Raw genomic sequence first — 24,831 nt, forward strand, 5'->3', positions numbered from 1 at the left:
TAGGTGTCATTTAACGTGGTCACACAGGTTGCGGATGCATATCAGATGACAAATTAGTTCAAATGGCTCTGAGCACCTTGGGACTTAACATCTGAGGTCACCAGTCCCCTAGAGTCAGAACTAATTAAACCTAAGTAACCTAAGGGAATCACACGCATCCATGCCCGAGGCAGGATTCGACCCTGCGACCGTAGCGGTCGCGCGGTTCCAGACTGAAGCGCCTAGAACCGCTCGGCCGGCTATCAGATGACAGGTAGCAGAAAGAAGGACAAGAGGATTAATTTACCGAAGGTGAATTTGCTCTTTGGGGAACACTTGTTTAAATATTTGCATGAACAGCCGATCCTGAAGTTATCAGCAAGAAGTCGTGATCTCTAATGACAGGTTGCAATTTTGCTGAAACCCTGTTTAGAATCAGATAACTCACGCATGCACCCGCCATATTATAGCTTTTGATAGTCGTAGCACCGATAACCGAGTGTTTAAAATTTCCTTGCACAGCGCGCTCTCGTTGCGTTTGTGCCTTGAAAATGACGGTGTGTTCATCTGTCGAAATATTGGCGGTTGTGTAAGATTTCACGTGACTGCGTTCCAGTAAGTTGTTCGAATATCTGCAGCGGTTTGTTTATCTTGTGTCGTGGGGTTAAAGCTCTGAAAAAGGGAATGTAACCGTGGAAGGACGCATTTTATAGCTACCCGAGACGCTCTTCGCCAAGTGTTTCTTTGACTTTTTCTAATAATTTCCGGGTATGCAACCGGATCCCGTCGACATTCTGCCACGATATAAGTCGTAGTCAAGGAATATTTTTCTGTCTTTTTTTATCTGTTGGAAGGGCTAGCTAGAACTGGCGGAAATTCTCTCTCTCTCTCTCTCTCTCTCTCTCTCTCTCTCTCTCTCTCTCTCTCTCTCTCTCTCTCTCTGTCTCTCTCTCTACCTCTCCCTCTCTCAAATAAGTATATTTTTATTAGTGGTGGGCGCCAGTCATTTAATGAAATTCTTGCTCAACATTGTACCATCTAATGATGCATTTTTTGCTGTTTGCCTTTTTGCAATGAAGTGCGATTGAATATTTTGTAATTAAGTTGGGAGAAATGATAGAGTGTACGATTTCGTTGTTACCAAGAAAAGAAATCTAATTACAACTACTCGGGGAAGTTGCGTACGTTATTTCACGCGATTTGCCTTTTCCCTTCCTCACCATTGTGAATGAAATATTTTCACTACTGAATCAAATATTTTCTGGAATTATTTTCAGAATTTTATTTGATGTAGCTGAAAGCTGTATCGATGGAGATTCGAATGGTGGTTACTTGCAGAATGGATCTAAACGTACTTGCTGGATTGAGCGGACACTGTGGAAGCAAAACTGGAAATTTGTGGTAAGTTCTATGGGACCAAACTACTGAGGTCATCGGCCCCTAAGCTTACACACAACTTAATCTAACTTAAACTAACTTACGCTAAGGACAACACAAACACCCATATCCGAGGGAGGACTCAAACCTCCGACGGGAGCAGCCGCGCGAACCGTGACAAGGCGCCGTAGACCGCACAGCTACCACGCGCGGCACTGTGGAAGCATATATATTTCACTGTGTGTAGGACTATCACACTGGAAGTAGGTTGAAACAACAGAATACTCTAATTTGGGAGTTCGATTCCTGATCCAGCTGTATCTTTTTATTTGCTAATTTTACGTTGTGTGATATGGTATTTGGTTATACAGAAATTACAGCAGGTCTTATACAAAACACCCGCAACACAGAAACAATGGTACAATAAAGCACATTTTGTCACTGATAGTATATTTAAAATTTTACAGCCGGCCGTTATTAGTCAATTTTATACACCGTCTGTCCAAAAAGCTCCGAGATTGATTTTATTCCTGAAGTATAAGCGATGCCAGTGTAGTAACTACGATGGCGGCTTGAACTAATAAATGTAAACAACAGATGTGCAATGCACCACCCAGTTGTGAGCAGACAGTGTTGGTTCAAATGGCTCTGAGCACTATGGGACTCAACTGCTGTGGTCATTAGTCCCCTAGAACTTAGAACTACTTATACCTAACTAACCTAAGGACATCACACACATCCATGCCCGAGGCAGGATTCGAACCTGCGACCGTAGCAGTCGCACGGTTCCGGACTGCGCGCCTAGAACCGCAGACAGTGTTCATTAGTGAACGTGCAGCCGTGGTGTATCAACGTAGCTGAGGCGGAAATCCGACGAAGCAACATTTCTAAATCAACACATTCGCCAGAATGGTTTGAAAAAGAGAAAAGTATGTATTTAGTGAGTCGTCTTGATGCACAAGTGACAGATTAAGATACGAATCATTAGAATGCAATTTACACGTATATTATTGTAACTGCTGCGCTTCATGTAGAGATACAATACACAGTACTGACTGACGATACTTGTGAAATATGTGGTTACAGCGTTGCTACATTGCCTCTCTTTGACGTCCATTTCCCAACGAAAAAGTGCAGGAGACGAAGATTAGTTAGAGAAATGTTTCTACTGCTGGTATGCAAGGATTAAAAACGCTGTGTAATAACGAGTGCGTGAAATATACATATCCGATTTTGTTTCTCCATTTGGTTATTCATTTCAGTATACGCTTGACAGACTTACTATTTTCCCTCATTTCGAATTCCATTATCATAGTACGTAGCTCATTTGTTTCCGATACACAACTATTGGCAACCGGTATCCTGCAGACCATTTACACTGAAGCGCCAAACGAACTTACATAGCACGCGTATTCAAATGCAGATATATGTTAACGGGTAAGTCGGCAACGCCGATGTAAGACAACAAGTGTCTGGTGCAGTAGTTAGATCGGTTACTGCTGCTACAATGGCAGGCTATCAAGATTTAAGTGAGTTTGAACGTGGTGTTGTAATCGGCGCACGAGCTATAGGACACAGCATCTCCGAGGTAGCGATGAAGTGCGGATTTACCTGTACGACCATTTCACGAGTGTACCGTGAATATCAGGAATCCGGTAAAACATCAAATCTCCGACATCTCTGCGGCCGGAAAAATATCCTTCAAGAACGAAGACTGAAGAGAATCGTTCAACTAACAGAATTGCAAACCTTCAGCAAATTGTTGCAGATTTCAATGCTGGTCCATCAACAAGTGTCAGTGTGCGAACCATTCAACGAATCATCATCCATACGGGCTTTCGGAGCCGAAGGCCCACTCGTGTACCCTTGATGACTGCACAACACATGCTTTACGATTCGCCTGGGCCCGTCAACACCGACACTGGACTGTTGATGACTGGAAACATGTTTCCTGGACAGATGAGTCTCGTTTCAAATAGTATCGAGCGGATGGACGTGTACGGGTATGGAGACAACCTCATGAATTCATGGACCCTGCGTGTCAGCAGGGGTTTGTTCAAGCTGGTGGAGGCTCAGCAATGGTATGGGGCGTGTGCAGCTGGAATGATATGGGACCCCTGATACGTCTAGATACGACTCTGACAGGTGACACGTACTTAAGCGTCCTGTCTGATAACCTGCATATATTCATGTCCACTATGCCATCCGACAGACTTGGGCAATTCTAGCAAGGCAGTTCGACACCCCATACGTCCAGAAAAGCTACATAGTGGTTCCAAGTTCACTCTTATGAGTTTAAACACTTCCGCTGGCCACCAAACTCCCCAGACATGAACATTATTGAGCATATCTGGGATGCCCTCTTCAAGCCTTCAGCTCTTTATGGACAGCCCTGCGGGATTCATGGCGTCGATTCCCTCCAGCAGTTCTTCAGACATTAGCTGAGTCCATGCCACGTCGTGATGCGGCACTTCTGCGTGCTGACGAGGACCCTACACGATATTAGGCAGGTGTACCAGTTTCTTTGGCTCTTCAGTGTATTTTCGTTTAATTACCTTCGTTATCCTGTGCAACACTACTTTTATTAATTTCTCGATGTTTGGAGAGCGTTTCACGAACGAAGTCAGATCGTACGCAACGAAGGTTGTAAGGTTAGGAAATACCGGGTGATCAAAAAGTCAGTATAAATTTGAAAACTGAGTAAATCACGGAATAATGTAGATAGAGGGGTACAGATTGACACGCAAGCTTGGAATGACATTTTATTAGAACCAAAAAAATACAAACGTTCAAAAAATGTCCGACAGATGGCGCTTCATCTGATCAGAATAGCAATAATTAGCATAACAAAGTAAGACAAAGCAAAGATGGTATTTTTTACAGGAAATGCTTAATATGTCCACCATCATTCTTCAACAATAGCTGTAGTCGAGGAATAATGTTGTGAACAGCACTGTAAAGCATGTCCGGAGTTATGGTGAAGCAATGGCGTGGGATGTTGTCTTTCAGCATCCCTAGAGATGTCGGTCGATCACGATACACTTGCGACTTCAGGTAACCCCAAAGCCAATAATCGCACGGAGGTCTGGGGACCTGGGAGGCCAACATGACGAAAGTGGCGGCAGAGCACACGATCATCACCAAACGACGTGCGCAAGGGATCTTTCACGCGTCTAGCAATACTTTTTTTTTGTTCTAATAAAACCCCGTTTCATTCCAAGCATGTGTCTCAATTTTTACCCCTCTATCTACATTATTCCGTGGTTTATTAAGTTTTCAAATTTATACTGACTTTTTGATCACGACCCAGCAGAGACTGTGGATTTTTGCGACTGCGGGCCTTCTGCGTCAAGGCCACGCGCGTTGCGTCAGGCTCCGCTACGCGCATCTCCTGTGCAGACTCTCCTCTTCCCGTCACGGCGGCGCACCGCTCCGGGTTCCGGGCTGCAGCAGCTTCAGTGAGAGGTCGCAGATTTTGCTTTCGTGACCGACGGTTCGCCGTCAGCTCCGCTGGGCCGCGGGCTAAGCGAGCCCCCATCAACCTTACGCGCGCCCGCCACCGAGACTGACTGGAAGGACACGAGATTAACTCTTACTGTGATCCACTCGACTCTGAAAAACAGCCTAATACCACAGAAGCACTTTTCTTCGAAATCTCAACGAGATAAGTCTGCAATGCCCCCCTTCTTACACAATAGTTGTCGTTAATTGTGTTCGTACATTCGGCTTAGGTTCCGGTGGAGTGGTGTGCACTTGCGCTATTTGTTTGCTAGGAAGGCGTACATTTAAGATTGAACAACGGGCTTTTGTTTAATAGCAAATCCGTTCATACTTCGCCGATGTTAAGCCTTAACAAGATTTATTCCGCGGGAGCAACACGACAAGAGTTCACTGTAAACTTTTGCTGTTTATTAAATCTCCTGGCACCTATTCCACATACTTCCTACCTTGAGGCATGTTATTACCGAAGTAAGCATGTTAAGAACTAATCTTAGGCGTCAAATCGGAAATAATGGGAACACTTATTTCACATGGACATTAACATAAATTTCGCCTTCAGTGATAGAAAGGCCTTGCCTTAAATAATACACGGCGGCGTTTTGGATCCTATGAATCCACCGTAGTACTCTCGTATTTGTACAAGGTGTCGCAAGAGGAACGGTCAGAAATCAGGGACGTGGCAAGAACAACCATTCTAAACAAAAAAGTTCAGTAAACTTGGACTCTAAACTGCATACTTTAAGAGCTACGAGCACTACTTCAATTTTGGAGTGAAACAAATTTCCTCTGCTATGAACTTTCATTCACTAGAAGATGTGTGTTTGACAGCAGAGAAGATGAACAAGTGATCGTAGCTCTTTAGGTATGCGTCTCAGATTCCATCTTTACAAGACTTTTTTGGTTCGATTCATCGTTCCTGTCATATACTAGCATATTGATCATTCCTCCGGGGACTCTTTACGCGATTTACATGAGGCACTTTGTATAAATTTGTATATCTAGTCTTAAAAAATTATTTTATACAAATGTATGTACAAAGTACCTTTTCAACAAACATAATCTGTTTCTATTCTAAACACCACAGCACCAGAAGATGGACCTACGAGGTCTGCAGTGCAATCGTCCATAAACTAGTACTTCTAAGACTTACGGCGGAAATTGTACATACATGCTTCGTTTCCTATGAGGGGAACAGTGATTTGTATCTCGGTAGCAAATATATCTTTATCGTTATGTGACTTTGATGCAGGAATCAGTGAAACGTTTGAAAAACTAATGATGTTAAAGCTGAAGATAAAAGATGTGGAACCCCCAACATAGGCAGCAATAGCAAGAATAACAACAGCATGTAAAGAGGGAGAGGGGAAAGTCGATAGGTGAAATATGAGGAAATAAAGAAGGGTGAGGAGGTTAAAGAGGCGGAGGCGGAAGAAGAGGACGTCGAGGAGAAGAATTTAATGTCTTCTGTCACTGAAAGCATTATAATGGCCACACGATCAACACAAGCTTTGGTGATTTACATGTATGCCTGCAACTGTCACGAGATATTAAAGTTGATAACGATTTGAACAACTACGATTTTCGGCAAATGGCTGCAATTTTTATTGCTGCTTTAGGGTTATTTCATGTAGTATCCAATGAATATAAATCGCTACTGTGTCATGTTCAAACAGATACCTAGTAGGAATGAAATGACTGTCGGAACGAGACGTAAGCACTAAATCCTCCCCTCTCCTGAAAAGGCGCGCAATATTTGCGAACAGCGATTTACGCGCACGGCTTCTTTTCGGCGAGAAGCCTCTGAAAGTATCTGCAGCTAGAATTGCACAAGTGCCGGCTCGTTTTATGCAGACGACAGTGGAACAAAGCAGACCCGAAGAGGCGGAAAACCAGCACGCCGCAGGCGGGGAAGAGAAAACCGGCGGAATGAGCTAGTGCTAATTAAGCAGCAGACGAAAGCGCTCGATCCCCGAAACGGCGCCGCCTCAGTTTTTATCTGCGCACGTTAAGCGGAATCCTGTTTGCAGGCTGGAATGACGTAAGCGGAAATGAACGAAGCAGAGTTGGGTCAGCAGTTATGTTTCCACGTAGCCCACTCGATTATAAACATGATGAATAGCTGATGCAGCAACTACTCATTTGCTTCCAGAACAGCACAAAATCCTTGCAGAACCATGGCATTGGTCAGTTTCCATTACAGAGATTGGAGACAACTATTACTTGTAAGACCAGCTGTATCTTCATATGGATACAAAAGTTAGCTAGGAAAATAGGAAACAATAAACCAGAGTTGACAATTAATGTCAATGAATAGGTACGTTAGTTTACAAGGCTTACAACACCACAGTGAAAACATAAATGATACGTTAAGTTGCACTGTTGGACATTATCACGCTTTCCCATTAGCAGCCACTTAAGACCAGTCGCTAAGACCTCATACGGACTTGGCGAAGCTCTTCTTTGGGGGAAAGGATCAAAAAACCTCCATCCGTCTTCTTATTTTGGAACATGTTTCCACTTTCGTTAGTTTCTTCTGCACGTCTTGTCTTCAGATTCAAAACCTTTACAGTTACGTTTTTGGACACTGTCGCACACCGAATGTTTTGGTATTAAGCTTTGCCTTGCTCCGTTATCATTCCGACCTCCTCTTCAGAAATATGCCTGTTTTATGATTAGGGTTACCTTTTTGCCACCAGCAAAGGATAGCCAGATTGCGAAGCAACGGAGTAGGCACCGAGCTGTATGCGATACGAGACTGTTTGGCGTCGAGACTTCACAACAACGCGCATAAGCGTTCGTTCTTAATCTGAAGTCATTACTGTAATGTTAAGTTCTCAAATATGACAGTCGATATATTTTATTTATTTGCCGTCATGCGTAAGGTTTACGGTCTGGTGACTATGGCAAACAGTGCTAGCTATTATACAAAAAGAGAAATATACCATAATAGCATAATAAATCTGTATAGTTACATTAATTGGAGCATAATAACTGGTGTCCCATAAATCTTTCCTAGACTACAAACATTCATAAGGCATAAAATATGATACACAGACAAATACTTTGTAACTTGGATTGCATGTGCGATTCCAGTGTTTTTTTATACATACATAGTTTGTTACAGCTCCCAATGACGTAACAACAGCGGAATAGGACGCCATTTGCAAACAACGTGTACTCGAACCAGGAAAAACCCAATGTATCCTCTGGTATCACAAGAAACTGTCATCAAAAATAGTACAGAGAGAATTCCTGGCTAATTTCTTCGGACTTATCAGGAAGTCGTCTCTCAATGTCTGAATTGTCTGCACACTAAATCGAGGCCTACCTCTTCTAGGGAAATCACAGACGCTCCCTATTTCCTGAGACTTCGCATAACACATCTTGATACATAACACTTGGCGAAGTAAGGAATCAGAAAAAGAAATGTCGGATCGGCCTTTCTGCCATACATTCCCAGAGTGACGGACAGAATGGGCCGTATATTGCGCAAACACGGCGTAAAGACGATTTTCAAACCGACAAGGAAGATCAACGAGTGTCTTAGACCGGCAAAGAAGAAAAGAGACCCACTTGCAATGTCGGGAATATACTGCACACCATGCACATGCAGAAAAGTTTATGTCGGAATGACTAGACCATCAATCAACACTAGGATCAAAGAACATAAGCGACACTGGAGGTTGGGGCAGGTGGAGAAATCGGCCGTGGCAGAGCACGCACTGAATGAGACCGACCACGTAATAAAATTCGACGACAAGGACATTCTGGCTGTAGAGAAGCACTATCACACCCACTTGTTCAGAGAAGCTGTAGAAATACAAAAACACGCGAATAGCTTTAACAAGAAAGAGGAAAGCCTTAAGGTAAACGGATCCTGGCTTCCCGTACTGCAGCGAACGGCCGGCCGGGGTGACCGAGCGGTTAAAGGCGCTACAGTCTGGAACCGCACTGCTGCTACGGTTGCAGGTTCGAATCCTGCCTCGGGCATGGATGTGTGTGATGTCCTTAGGTTCGTTAGGTTTAAGTAGTTCTAAGTTCTAGGGGACTAATGACCATAGCAGTTAAGTCCCATAGTGCTCAGAGCCATTTTTTTGCAGCGAACGACCGTCGCAGGTAGCACGAGGAGAACCGCACCGGAAATGACGGCGGAGAAGCCCTCGGACGTAGGCGCGCCAGGTACATATAGTCTGCGGCCGCGAATAACAGACTACAGACAACACTCGGAACTGTCGAGCCTTGGTTGGAGGAGTGGCGTATTAAAGTAAACGTCGACAAGTGCGAGGCAGTTCTGTTCACTCGCATGCCGAAATTACTGCTCAAACATCAAAATTGCAGACCAATAACACTACATGCAAGCCCAATACGCTTCGCTGCGAAAGTCAGATACCTCGGTGTTTGGCCAGACCGGAAGCTTACATGGGAGGACCACATACAATACATGACCAACAGGGAAAACGCGAGGCTCAAACAACTTTATCCTATGCTCAACAGGAACAGTACTCTGAATAGGAGGGTGTCTAGGACATTATACATGACACTGATTAGACCGCTGATGATATACGCAGCTCTTGTCTGGGGATACGCAGCGTCCACACACCTGGACCGCCACCAGAAAATACGGAACAAGGTATTACGTATCATAAGCAATGCTCCCCGATACACGCGGACAGCGGACCTTCACCGAGAATACCGACTGGAGACTCTCCAGGAGGTATTCAAAAAACTCGCCACACGACTGTACAAGAAACCAAGTCACTCGAACAATCCTTACATCCTACACCTGGGCAACTACGATCACAACCATAGATGGAAACACAAGCGCCCAAAGACACTCCTTAGGGACTAGTCATCTATGGTAACTTCGTAACTACGCAAACGACACAATGAGGCGAGCGCCTGCACTTCAACCACTGACTAGCATGCTAACTGAGCCTCTGCCATGAGAACTGGCAATCGCAGGGAAGCCACACACGACACACAAACAAACTCCCAACACATCACACTGCTAGTTCCTATGAGGACCATCGAACTGACAAACCTACAACGACATTGCTATGTTACAGCAGCAGCAGCAGCAGCAGCGCTCACCTCCTCGACAGGACTGGTCATTCCATGACAGTCTGGCATTACTTCTATGGTACTGATGCATGATACCCAACCGCTAACATAACCCTACCTTGCACGATCTGTCGCAGATAGCAAGAAACCGTTACTGCCCTTACTACCCAACCTCACACTGTCGCAGAGGTTTTTTCCCCTTGGCACTTTTTTCCCTCTGCCCTTAAAACCGCTCTTTCAAGCATGACTCTGTCGAGCTTTTTCGACCACTTCTATCGTCCAGATGCGCCCGTATTAATGAGTAACCCTAGCCAGACGTACGGATAACATCGCAGTTCCTCGCTCCTGCGATCTCCTCGATTCAAAACTAACAATGCAGAGGTGACAGTAGACCTTTTGAGTTGGTCACCATGCTTGTGCGAGCGTGGAGGAGCTCATAACTATTAAAAAAAAAGCTCGGCTCCAGTTCACCACCGGCAATGAAGGGTGAAGGTTTGACAATGCCAGCCACTCGTGCTGGCGAAACGTCAGTAAAACCATCGGATGAACGTCGGCCGATGAACCCGAGACACAAGCCAGTAGCTAGGTAGTTCGTCAACAAGTGGCCACGAAAGCCTTAACAACTTCTGCTTACTGCCAGGTCTTCAATTAAAGATTATTTGGAACTTGTAAAGTGCTACAGAAAGTTACTTGCACGTATGCGAGCCAGCACTCAACACCATATACACTATGTGATCAAAAGTATCCGGACACCTGGCTGAAAATTACTTACAAGTTCGTGGCGCCCTCCATCGGTAATGCTGGAATTCAATGTAGTGTTGACCCACCCTTAACCTTGATACAGCTTCCACTCTCGCAGGCATACGTTCAATCAGGTGCTGGTAGGTTTCGTGGGGAATGGCAGCACACTCTTCACGAAGAGCTGCACTGAGGAGAGGTATCGATGTCGGTCGGTGATGCCTGTCACCAAGTCGGCGTTACAAAACATCCCAAAAGTGTTCTATAGGATGCAGGTAAGGACACTGTGCAGGGTAGTCCATTACAGGGATGTTATTCTCGTGTAACCACTCCGCCATAGGCCGTGCATTATGAATAGGTGCTCGATCGTGTTGAAAGATGCAATCGCCATCCTCGAACTGCTGTTCAACAGTGGGAAGCAAGAAGGTGCTTAAAACATCGATGTAGGCTTGTGCTGTGATAGTGCCACGAAAAAACAACAAGGGGTGCAAGTCCCTCCATGAAAAACACGACCACACCTTAACACCACCGCCTCCGAATTTTACTGTTGGCACAACACACGCTGCCGGATGACGTTCAACGGAAATGCCATACCCACACACTGCCTTCGGATCGCCACATTGTGTACCGTGATTCGTAACTCCACACAACGTTTTTCCACAGTTCAATCGTCCAATGTTTACGCTCCTTGCACCAGGCGAGGCGTCGTTTGGCATTTACCGGCGTGATGTGTGGCTTATGAGCTGCCTTTCGACCATAAAATCCAAGTTTTCTCACCTCCCGCCTAACTGTAATAGTACTTGCAGTAGATCCTGATGCAGTTTGGAATTCCTGTGTGATGGTCTGGATAGATGTCTGCCTGTTACGCATTACGACCCTCTTCAACTGTCGACGGTCCCTGTCAGTCAACAGACGAGGACGGCCTGTATGCTTTAGTGCTGTACGTGTCCCTTCACGTTTCTATTTCACTATCACATGCAAAACAGTGGACCTAGGGATGTTTAGGAGCGTGGAAATCTCGCGAACAAACGTATGACACAAGTGACACCCAATCAACTGCCCACGTTTGAAGTCCCTGAGTTCCGCGGAGCGCCCCATTCTGCTCTCTCACGATGTCTAATGACTGCTGAGGTCGCTAATATGGAGTACCTGGCAGTAGGTGGCAGCACAATGCACCTAATATGAAAAACGTATGTCTTTGGGGGTGCCCGGATACTTTTGGTCACATAGCGTATCTTCCCTGCAGCACACTTGGCGCGGATTTGGGAAAAACCGACCCATCGGCTCAAGGTCATACAAAACTAAATTCCAGCAGATGCCGGATCTTGCATCCCCATTAGCCAAGAGCAGTTACAGCGCGACAATGTACTGGTTCAGACTAAAATCCTTGCCACCGATTCAAATACAACGCGTAACACAGGGCTGCGATGTTTCAGCGCTTTACACGAGACTGGGTCAGTTAGTGTGGCTTTTTAAGGCTCTTTACGAAAATGTAATCTGTGTCCTTCTAACACCCACTGTTTTCACTCAATTCTTAAAGTTTCCTATTTTTGAATTTTTCCCATAATATATACTGCAATAGCTCGTAAAGTCGTTCAAGATGATCGGCTGTGAAAAGATCGATACTTCTCGAGTTGTTTAGAAGTACACAAAAACGCAGCACAGTCATTTGAGTAAAAATGTTAAGTGAAACCTGTGTGTAATGGCGTTACCAGGTTGCTTCAAATCAGACTAATAACGGCGACCTCATGAAAAAGATCATGTGTGAATGATCCTGATGTGTTTTGTCACACCTGCGGCTCTCTGACTCTCAAAAGCAGGAGGGAACATATTATTTGTCAAACAAGCGTACCTACCTTATCTCGGTATAAGGTTAGGAGGCCGGGAAAAAGCTTTTGCGCCACATACTGTTTGTCAAACATGTGTTGCAGGTTTGAAGAAATGGACACAAGTCAATCAGAAGTCGTAAAGTTCGGGATTCCAATGGTATGGAGAGAACAAGAAAACAATGTCGATGATTGCTATTTTTGTATTGTGGAAGTTGGTGGGCATAACAAGAACAGTATGAAAGGAATTGCTTGCCCAGACTTAAAATCGGCCGTAAGACCACGTGGTCGTAACATTTGCTTGCCTGAACCGCCCACTACTTTAGGATCTTCAACATCATGACCGTCAAGTGAAACTTCAGATCGTAATTATGACTGCACACCCACAAAAGGGCAACCAGAGCAGTTTTACACAAGATGAACTGAACGGCTTGATAAGAGATCTGAGTCTCTCACAAGAAGCAGCTCAAGTTCTGTGGTCTCGATTACAGGAGAAACATTTGCTTACCCCGGGCGCAACATTCTACTCATTTCGATCAAGAAAATCAGAATTTCGTGAGTATTTCATTACAAAAGGCTCTCTTATTTACTGCAAGAATATCGAATGTGTGTTATCGAGATATGGTGTTAAATGTAATATCAATGAATGTATGCTATTTATAGAGTCTAGCGAAAGAACCTCAAAGCCGTACTTCTACACGCTGGAAATTGGTGTGGCTCAGAACCAGCAGCATATCCCGTGCACTTAAATGAAACCTGCGAGAATATGGAAATGCTACTGAAGACAAACTACTCGTAACACCAATGGGTTGTATGTGGAGACCTGAAAGTAATAGGAATGATGCTGGGACAAAAGTCAGGCTTTACGAAGCTCGCTTGTTTCCTGTGTCTCTGGGATAGTCGTGCCCGTGAATCTCATTGGAGTAGAATAGAAAGGCGTAGCAGAACAACAATGAATCCTGAAGAGAAAAAATTGATAAGAGAATCTCTGGTGAAACGAGAGAAAATCATCCCGCCGCCTCTTCATATTAAATTGGAAATCATGAAACAGTTCGTCAAAGTATTGCCTAAAGATGCTGATTGCTACAAGCAGGCCTATATAAGATCCAAATTTTCACTTCTGCCTGAGGCTGAACTTAAAGAAGGAATATCTGTGGGATCGAACATCAGTTTGATGAAATATGAAGTATCTGAAATGTACTAACACAAGAACGACTGGCTTGGACAGGATTTAAGAATGTGATTAAGAATTTCTTAGAGAATAGGGAAGAGATTTTAAAGCCGTGGTGGAAAATATATTGACAGATTTTAAAACTTTAGGATACAACATGAGTCTTGAAATCCATTTTCATCATAACCATCTTGACTTTTTCTTGAGACTTTAGCTAAGAACTTGGAGAAAGGGCTCATCAAGACGTGAAAGAAATAGAACCACGTTATCAAGGCAGGTGGGATGGAGGGTTGATGGCGGACTACTGTTGGTCTTTAAAAGGAGATAATGTGGAGCTACAGCACAGAAGAAAATCTTGAAGACAAAAGAGGTACTGAAAAAATGGTTCAAATGGCTCTGAGCACTATGGGACTGAACTTCTGAGGTCATCAGTCCCCTGGAACTAAGAACTACTTAAACCTAACTAACCTAAGGACATCGCACATCCATGCCCGAGGCAGGATTCGAACCTCCGACCGTAGCGGTCGCGCGGTTCCAGACTGTAGCGCCTAGAACGGCTCGGCCACTCCGGCCGGCACGTACTGAAAAAGTGCTGTCTCTACGTAAGACCTGGAATACGTTGAACTTAAATTGTGATTAGATCCACGACCAAACGAGTGTTGTTTGATTTTGTTTACTGCATACTTTTATAAACAGTTGACGGGTTAATAGTATAACTGTAAGTGTCTTTATTAATATATTAAAATGTCTTAGTAGGGTATAATTATGACATTTTTATAGCATTATTACAGTTTTCTCATACGTGAAAGGCAAAATTTGACTTCAGCAGTTATTAAAAACCACCCTTCAGGATTAAAAGCCTCGAACAAAAACTTAATTTCGCAGCTCTGTGTAATTAGTCCTGTAAAACGTCGTTTCACAAGGCTCGGTAATGATGTATTCACACGGCTCGGAAATTATTACAGTGTTCCATCGTTCTTAAAAAGGTTAGGCGAAATCCACTAGAGCAGTCTTTAAATTCTGGGCACCCTGACAAAAAGTGGAAGACGACGTGAAATGAGCTGCGCCACCGTGTCGGCGGCAGTAATTTGGCAGATGAGCGGCCGGCCGTGGCAAGCAGCGAGGGAGCGGAGCCGCACACACAGAGCCGCGGCCGCGGTGACACAAAGCAGCCGCGGCGTGGGCGTGCCTCCCCCGCCGCCGCGTTATGAAATGGGACCGCCGACCGGCAGCCCGCGCGGCCCACAATCGATACGATGCCAGCCTCAGACTCCTACTGAACACAGTGCCTGCATCGGATCAGCATCTCCAGTACGTCGCAAATCTACGAAACTCTTACGAGGCCCCATCTAGTTCCTCTCTGTGCCGAAACTGTCGTCGGTATGCTACGGAATATTCAAACAAGTGGGTGATCAAAACGATCACTTAAAGTTCAATAGTTGATGAAAGAAGTTACAGGTATCAGTTCCTCGGTACAACACACGCAGGTGACAATAGTCAAGACACAGCGATATGCACATATACAGATGGCGGTAGCATCACACACCCAAGCGCTCTGCATTGGCGAAGCAGTCATTTCTACTACGGTGATTCATCTGAAAAGGTTCCGTCGTGATTATGGCCGCAAGGCGGGAATTAAAAGACTTTGAACGCTGAATAGCAGCTGGAGCTAGACGCATGGGACATTTCATGTCTGAAACCGTTAGGCAATTCCCTACTTCGAGATCCATAGTGTCAAGAGTGTGCCGAGAATACCAAATTTTAGGCATTACCTCTCGTCACGGATAACGCAGTGGCCGACGGCCATCACTCCACGACCGAGAGCAACGGCATTTGCGTAGCGTTATCAGTGCTAAAAGGCAAGCAACATTGCTTGAAATAATCGCAAAAATCAGTGTGGGACGTGTGACGAACGCATCTGCAAGGGATAGTGCAGTTGAATGCGGCGTTAATGGGCTATGGCAGCATACGACCAGCTTCTGCTAACAGCACGACGCCGTTTGCACCGCATCTCCTTGGCTTGTTACCATACCGATTGGACTCTAGACGACTGGAAAACCGTGGCCTGGTCAGATGACTCCCGATTTCAGGTGGTAAGACCTGATGGTTGCGTTCGACTGTGGCGCAGACCCCACGAAACCATGGATTCAGGCTGTCGACAAGGCACTGTGTAAGCTGTTGGTGACTTCATAATGGTTTCAGCAGTGTTTACATGGAATGAACTGGGTCCTCTTATCCAACTGAACCGATCATTGACTGCAAATGATTATGTTCGGCTGCTTGGAGACTATTTACTGCCATTCGTAGACTTAATGTTCCCAAACAAGGATGTCATGTCAGCAGGCCACAATTATTCGCAAATGGTTTGAAGAACATTATTGAGCATTTGAGGCAGTGGTTGACCACCCAGAACGCCCGACATGAATCCCATCGAACAGTTATGGGACATAATCGAGAGGTCAGTCTGTGCATAAAATCCCGCAACGGCAAAACTTTCGGAATTATGGGCGGCTATAGACGCAGTATAGCTCAGCATCTCTGAAGGGAACACCCAGCGACTTGTTCATTCCATGCCACGTCTATAGACTGCGCTACGCCGCGTGACAGGAGGCCTCTCATGATATTGGGAGGTATCCCATGACTTTTGTCAGCTCCGTGCAAAGACAAAGACTGAAGATGATTAAAATACGGTGAACAGCAGTGATACACAAAAAGGCGTGGGTGTGGGCTGGTTTGGAGGAGGGAGGTATCGGATTGTGCAAAGTGAAATTGGCTCTGGACGCCAAGCACCCCAGTTATGCTATAGGTTGTAAAATTTTTAAAGATGAAACACACTACGAGTAGACCGGATGGGTAACTTGTGCAATTCGTAATGAGAAGCTCGTAGAGCCTGTGACGGGCTAACAAGTTCGGCGCATTGTTCCCTGGCGATCAGGCTAAGTGCCGGTCCCTGTAGCTCGCGGCTACATAATGCCGCCCAAATTACACGGCCACACCCAGAGGGGGAGGAGCCCACCCTGCCCCAGCCACGACAATGCCGGACGCGGTCGACAGCCGCCGCAGATCGATCCAGGCCAGCGCGGCCGCAGGGAAGTCGCATCCCACAAATTCTGGCTGGCCACTTGCTCCGGAAGCTACTGGCTGACTCCGCTTAAAAAGCAAGCTCTGGGTGTCAACAGAGCAACCCGAACCCTTGTTAAGATCCCTGTTGTCTCCAGTCTGCTTTGTTGACGCTCTTGTGGACAGTCTGTCCTGTGCATGTCGCATGACACATGCCGCCGCCCCCCCCCCCCCCCACACACACACACACACACTCGTCCCTCCATTACCAAACTAACTATTCCTTAATGCCTCAGGATTGGACCTGTCAACTAAGCCCTTTGTTAGATATCGATGTAATCTTTCTCAGTCTTCTGAATTTTCGCACACTTCAAAAGCTACCATTTTCCTTATGTCTATACTGATTATCGTCCACGTTTCACTTCCACTCACGACGCTTCACTCCAAATACTTTCAGGAAAAACTGTCTCAGTACTTACATTTATATTCGACGTTAACAATTTGTTCTTTTTCGGGACACTTTTCCTGCTATTCCACATCTTCTCTTACCTCTGCCATCGTCAATCATTTCGCTACTCAAATGGCAAAACTCGTCCACTACTTTTGGTGTCTCGATACATATCTCGCCAAGTTTCATTAGAGTACATTGCGTTACCATTGTTTTATTTTTGTTGATGTTCATCTTAGCTATCACCCCTTTTCAGGACGTTATCCACTCCGTTCAACTCTTCTTCAAAGTCATTTGCCGTCTCTGACAGAATTACAATGTCATTATCAGTGTCAAAGTTTCTATTTAATGCTGTCTCACGCGTCTCCAGTTTGGACGTATCTTTAGAATGTTAGCACGGTTTCAGTTTTATGATTCCAGTGAGTCCACAGATATAAAATTTGGTCGATTTTATCTATTATTCTACTTTTTTGTAAATCTTCGAGAATGCGATATGTCTCATTAATAACACTATTCTCCCACAAGCGTGATATCTCTCAACGAAAAATAGTGGACTACTACAGTAAAAAGCCGGCCGAAGTGGCCGTGCGGTTAAAGGCGCTGCAGTCTGGAACCGCAAGACCGCTACGGTCGCAGGTTCGAATCCTGCCTCGGGCATGGATGTTTGTGATGTCCTTAGGTTAGTTAGGTTTAACTAGTTCTAAGTTCTAGGGGACTAATGACCTCAGCAGTTGAGTCCCATAGTGCTCAGAGCCATTTGAACCATTTGAACTACAGTAAAAAGTAAGAAGACATATTGTGACTAATACAAAAACTTTGAAGGTTTATAAAATAGCAGATACCACTTGTACCAACCAAAATTAAATTTTTGAATGTAACCGACTGCTGAAAAGTACAATTATTTACTTAACGAATGAGTAGTAGTTTCAGCATCCAATGGCGATAAATAACGTGTACGTTATGTCTCAAAAGTCAATCAGCATCGCGTATTGTTCGTTTTGAATTTTAAGTAAAAAGTGAGTAACTATCTATTTTTCTAGAAATCGGCGAAAATAAATCAAGACCCGTTGAAAAAGAAAAACTAATCCAGAACATGAACGACGTTTGCGAAGACCCATTTAGTTAACAAAATTTCTCACTTTCGTTTCAGACAATGAACTACGAGATTACTAAAGGATCGCATTCCGCGGATCCTGTTCCAGATAATAAGACCTTGCAGCAAGTCATTTTACTTAACTGGGGACGCTTTAGTTTGACAAGAGTGACAATCTGAACATTCCCTTGTAAAATGCGATTATGTAGTCAACTTCAAACGAATGAAAAAATGAAACTCTAACATAACGCTTTTCACAATATTGGGTCATATTAAGGATTATATTACGCCCGTCAGCTGTGTGTGTTATAATTGCTCAAGTAACATAGCTGTACAAAAAGGGCAAAAAATACGACCTCTGGGAGCAGACATGAACAGGTCGGACTGCACAGTGGAGATCCACCTAAATTTATTTCCTCATTTCAAACAAAGTAGAGAAAATTTCATAGTTCTATTGATGCAATCTGTATGTCCATTCATTTCCAAAAGTGACAATTACGAATTTGCCCGACCAGCTTTTACCCGTGGGCGATACTTGGGAAAGAAAGCCACGTCAGCTTGTATCGTCACCCGAGTAAATTGTCGGCCAGAAACTATCAATCAGAAATTAGTTGTCCCTAATGAGCATATGATCCTTGACTATGTAGGTATATGAGACGCACGGAGATAGAGCGGTAGCAACAGACTAGTGCCTCGACCTGGGGATCCTAGCTCACAGCTTCAGATCGCGGGCGTTGGAATTCACTAGGGACAGCGTCCTCCGGTGTTAGGTAAACCATAGCACGCCGTAAGTGTAGGATGCAATCTGATAGCGCCACAAGATGAGATCACTCAGAACGACTGGAGCAAGTCGGTGGATGCTGGCGGCTGGAAGAGGGCAGACGCTGGCTGGCTCTGGACTCACCTGGTAGGCGGGCGTGTTCTCCTTGTCGCGGGCGGCGTTGGCCAAGTTCTTGGCGGGGATCATGGCGGTCCGACTGGCGCAGCTCCCGCTACTACCGTTGTGCCATCACAGCCTCCACCACACTCTCTGACAGGACGGAATCCCAGCACGCGAAGCAGATGACGCCGACCTGATGAATGACAGCGGGTTCTAAGGCGAATACTACGGCAAGGACAGCGGTGTTCCGAGGGGCCAGACCAGCATCGAGACAGGTTTCCAAAAGAGCGCCGTGTTCCAATTAGAGGTTGCTCTCGGTGGTATCTGTGTAACGATTTACGAAACCGTGAATAATATGTTTATGGCCGTCTTACATTGGCCCATCGATCCTTCAACTCGGAAGTTTCCTATTTCTAACAAATTTCGGTCGATGGGTTGGTCATCAGTTCCATTACGAGTCATTACATCAGAGTAACAAGAACTTTATTCAGTTGACCAACTGCTGAGAAATCGCCATGGTGCCGCCTTCTCCGATTCATAATGACGATTTAGCACTAAGACATTAAAGATATGGTTTACGAGTCCCATTCATAGAATTTCCAGGCGGAATGTGGTTGAAAAGTCCAAAGTTCATGACCTGCGACTATAAGAATCACATCAGAATTTCATTCGCCTTTCTCCACTTGCAATGACAATCATTCGTATCCCCAAACTAAAATGTAAAGATTTATAAGAATGTAGGTAATAGAAAATCACCTTCACGTGCTACGAGAAACATTTATTATTAGAAGTTTCTATTGCCATAAAATCACCAAAGGGAAGTTTTTTAATCACAGAATGTGTGGCGTTTCATGCATGACGTTCGGCTCTAATTTATGTAATATCAAAAACGCAATCTGAAATCGTTATACCAGACTCATCGGCCGACCCAGTGTCATTAATGAGAAATGAGACAGTCTTACGGTATTATTGACCGGGGGCCCTGCCTGGAATAATATTGTCAATATGGAAAGTACAGTGCACGTAATTTGGGCATTCTCACAGAGCGATGTAGCACATTGCTATGAAACGTCTAGTTCCTACGCCTAAGTCCTCAAACCTCTCTGCAGAATATCATGGAGTGAGGGCACAGAACACCACCGGTGTTACCATTTCTCAACGACGACAAAATCTTAAGACTGTAGCTCAAAACCACTTATCACAGTCACCCACACGATAAAGCCAGATTCTTCCATAAACCACCGAGGCTCTACTGTTTCTCAAGTACAGCGCAGGATTGAGCATAGGACTGTCTGACGATACAAAAACGTTTTTATTAACGTTAGGGCATTAGGAGATTTCATTATATGAGAAGACAGTGACACCAATTTTGAACATCTAGCAGCAAATATGATCGCTTTTGCTTATGTGCATGTAGCTGTACAGAGAACGGAAAAGGTGTTTCGCACCGGTAGCGGCCAATACTCCCATTTTGCTCTTCTTAGGACAGCTATTACAGATTCGTATGGACTATGCCAATCAATCCTAGACCTTGCAACACATCTCTGAACTGCACCGGTCTATCCGAAAGCAACAAGGATCCAAAACAGCAGAGTCATAATTATAAAACAGAGTCCTACTGGGTCTCGTTGGCTGTATTTTTAATAAATTCTGTGAACTTCAACTGGCCACACACTATTGGATTTCTGCGACGAGCAAGCTCGGAAAGTCCATGAGTTCTTGTCTAGTTTTTACGTGGTGGCAAGTTTCGATTGCTTCAAGTATGGTGGGGGAATGGACCAACGACCGCATCGAAAAGCTTATACAGCTGCACTGCGAAAGATATTGTTTGTGGAACCTGACCCATGAATAAGAACGTAAAAAAAAAGGCTTACGAAAAGATGGTTGCAATATTTGCAGATGGTAATACAGCTGTGGATCAAAGTCTAATGGAAACTAAGCTACAAAACTTGAAATCAGGTTTCGGAAATGAGCTCAAAAAAGTGCAAGCCTCTGAAAGAAGGGGAAAGGGAGAGGGAGTTATATAAACTAAGATTATAACGAACGCCAATAAAAAGTTGTCTGCACTATGTTCATTATTTTACTATCCATAACTTTGTCACGTCCATTACTTTAAACGTATTTTCAGCTACTGTACATTATAATGACAAAGAAGGTTGTCTTCCTAGCACACCGAACCTTCATGATTCTTACAGGAGTGCCACGATTCTGAATCAGTGCTACATAGCCAGCAGGTGGCTTTCCGGAAATCCAGTTTATCATCCATTTTGTACGATTTGTATTTCGCGCTGTATATGAGTCCTTAGTGTACAAACTGCCAGCGACTTCCACTATTCTCTTCTTACTATTGTGCATATTAACTTCCTCTCGACGATATAAACGTACTTTCAAAACTCAAAAATTTACTGCCCTACTATGTATCGCCACAACTATTGAATTCTCTGTTGATCCATCATGGGCCGAGGACATTAGCTGGTTACGCAATTGTCAATATTAATGTAATTCTCCAACAGCCGCGTAACTGAAATGTTACTTTATTTTGACGATAACCAGTTTCGGCATTCCACGATGCCATCTTCAGGTTCCATATGCATCTTCAGGTCCCATATGCATATCTCAAAACAAACGATTATGCCATACAGTGCCATATATCCCTGGGTTTCGTGAATTCAAACCGTTTCACAAGTGCTTCACTTGAAGATTTGATAGCAACTGAGCACGTTCTTGGACTGCAGGTGTGCTCAGTTGTTATCAAGTCTTCGAGTGAAGGAAACACTCGTGAAACGGTTTGAATTCACGAAAACCAGGGATATATGACACTGTATGGCACCGTCGTTTATTTTGAGATATGCATATGGGAACTAAAGATGGCATGGTGGAATGCCGAAACTGGTTGTCGTCAAAAAAAAAACTAACATTTTAGTTACACGAGTTTTTGAGGATTTCATTAATATTGGCAACTATTGACACCTGTCGCCCGTGTACCGACGAGCACGCATCACAGTCCTGCGTTCGCCAACGGATCACGAAAATCCGGCGATTTGCCCCACACACGGCAGGACCGATCTCCGGACAGATCTGAGACACAGCAGCCAACGGCGCAGCGGGCACGTTAGTAGAAACTGACGGGCCTGAAATCCTCAGATCCGCGGTTCTGACCCGCCGCAGATATTTGCTCGTGTGTAGTCAGCTGCTCCCAGAATTTTCCAAACAAATAACAAATCCAAGTCTTCCATTGTCATCTCCTACTACTAATTTCCGGCCTTCGTTTCATTCCGCAGCATTACGCTAGACGTTTCAACGATGTGGTTTACTTGTAATCGCATATTAATGCAATTATGGCTATTGTGATGTGTTTAACCACCAAGGGTAGCCAAGAAGTAAATGTCCCTGGAATTCCTAAGAATCATCCAGTGACGATACTTTCCTGCAGAAAACGACATCGTCAGCGAACAGCCTGAGAGTTTTGCGGACCCCAAAAGATGAAGGTTGTTTATACTGAAAATTTGGCTGGCCCTACTAGATTACATTTCCTTGAGGCCCACCTGCCGTTGCTTTCGTTTACGGACATCTCTTGCTCTATCAACCAGAAATTCCTTGAGCCAATCTGCTGAAGGTTCTTGGCCGTGGCTGTATCCTGCCTGGGCAGCAGCAGCAGACCGGTCTATCGTGTTGCAGTTAACGGTGGCCTCTTATCGCAGGTGACTTGGCGGCGGAAACGGCCAGTATCGCAGCGACCCGCTAACGCCGGCGACACGGGCCACCTGCCACCAACCCGCAAACGCAGCGTCACTGCTCCTGACCCGATTCCTACCACACGCCCACTTAATGTGGGCCTAGCGCACACCGCTAACTTCTGTAGTCTCTCGCGAAGTCACATAAAGAACATTCGATAATGTTGTTGTTTCTGTTGTGGTCTTCAGCGGGAAGACTGGTTTGATGCAGCTCTCCATGCTACTCTACCGTGTCCGAGCTTCATCTCCAAATAACTGCTGCAACTTATTTCCTTCTGAATCTGCTTACTGTATTAATTTCTCGGTCTCCCATTACAACATTTATCCCCCTGCCCCCTACGCATACACACACTTCCCTCGAGTACTAAACTGGTGATCCGGTGATGTCTCAGAATGTGTCCTACCAACCGTTCCCTCTTCCAGTCAAGTTGCGCCATAAACTTCTCTTCTCCCCTATTCTATTCAGTACCTCCTCATTAGTTACGTGATCGACTCGTCTAATCTTCAGCATTCTTCTGTAGCACCAGATTTAAATGGCTTCTATTCTCTTCTTGCCTAAGCTGTTTAACTTCAGAATTTCGAAGTCTTTCTCTAAGTCTACAATGCTATAAACGCAGGTCTGCCTTTCCTGAACCTATCGGCCTACACCCAAACCTCCAGATGTCAGACGCTCAGATCGATACCGAACACTGCATACATGGCTACACTACACACAAATACTTTCAGAAACGACTTCCTGACATTTAAATCTATACTCGAAGTTAACAAATTTCTTTTCTTCAGAAACGCTTTCCTTGCCGTTGCCAGTCTACATTTTATATCCTCTCTACTTCGACCATCATCAGTTATTTTGCTCCACAAATAGCAAAACTCATCTACTACTTTAAGTGTCTCATTTCCTAACCGAATTCCCTCAGCATCACTTGATTTAATTCGACTACATTTCATTATCCTTGTTTTGCTTTTGTTGATGTTCGTCTTATATTCTCCTTTCAATACACTTTCCACTCCGTTCAAATGCTCTTCTAAATCCTTTGTTGTCTCTGGCATAATTACCGTGTCATCAAACCTCAAAGCTTATATTTCTTCCAGCTGAACTTCAATTCCTATTCCAAAATTTTCTTTGGTTTCCTTTACTGCTTGTTCAATGTACATACTGAAAGACGTCGGGAATAGGCTACAACCCTGTCTCACTCCCTTCTCAACCACTGGTTCCCTTTGACGCTCCTCGATTCTTGTAACTGCCGTCTGGTTTATATACAAGTTGTAAATACCCTTTCCCTCCCTGTATTTTACCTGTGGGAACTTCAGAATTTCGAAGTCTTTCTCTGAGTCTACAATGCTATAAACGCAGGTTTGCCTTTCCTGAACCTATCGGCTAACACCCAAACCTCCAGATGTCAGACGCTCAGATCGGTACCGAACACTGCATGTCGATAGAGTATCAACCAAAACATCGATGTACGTGTTGTCGCCCAGCAGAACGTGCATAAACGGTAATTACAAAAATGCCAGAACTACGGAGCACAGGAAAACCGTATCTGCCAGTAGCTCCGTCGTAAATCTCTTCTGTGTGAGTTGGCAGGCCGTGCGGACCTCGTACGAAACGTCCCGCGTTCAGTCCCTACCGGGGACAATTTTCTTCTCTCTTTACTCCTGAAACTGTTATATGGGAGAACATTTTCCTGACACGTAAAAGGACTTTTCAGAGTCTGCAGCAATGTTCTGTTGGCAGTCTGCTTCTGCTTCATTAGCTGAACGTTGCGTACTTATTGTTGATATTATTATTACTTCTGCAAATGTGATGCAATTGTTTCTTTATTTTTCTCTTCTGACTCTATATCCTGTGAAACTCCATAGGTTTACTACCTCCAAAGAAACGACGTGAAAGCAGATTGCCAAAAGAAAATTGCTGTAAACCCCAAACAGCCCTATAACGTGTCATAAACATGTTGTCGCATAT

At 44.6% G+C, this 24,831-nt stretch overlaps 1 protein-coding gene across 3 annotated transcripts in view; it reads right to left on the bottom strand.

Moving 5' to 3' along the window:
- Nucleotides 1–24,831, bottom strand: part of LOC126418472 (mitogen-activated protein kinase-binding protein 1) — a 912,885-nt gene that overhangs the window by 260,529 nt on the left and 627,525 nt on the right. Inside the window, exon 2 of one of the 3 annotated variants that reach the window (XM_050085247.1) lies at nt 19,159–19,327. The exons of the other annotated variants lie outside the window; for them this stretch is intronic. Coding sequence (XP_049941204.1) covers nt 19,159–19,221 — 63 coding nt within the window. The 5' untranslated portion in view covers nt 19,222–19,327. The remainder of the gene's footprint in view (nt 1–19,158; nt 19,328–24,831) is intronic. 3 annotated transcript variants of the gene reach the window in all.

Source organism: Schistocerca serialis, chromosome 9 (assembly GCF_023864345.2).
Source record: "Schistocerca serialis cubense isolate TAMUIC-IGC-003099 chromosome 9, iqSchSeri2.2, whole genome shotgun sequence".
Lineage (NCBI taxonomy): Eukaryota > Metazoa > Arthropoda > Insecta > Orthoptera > Acrididae > Schistocerca > Schistocerca serialis.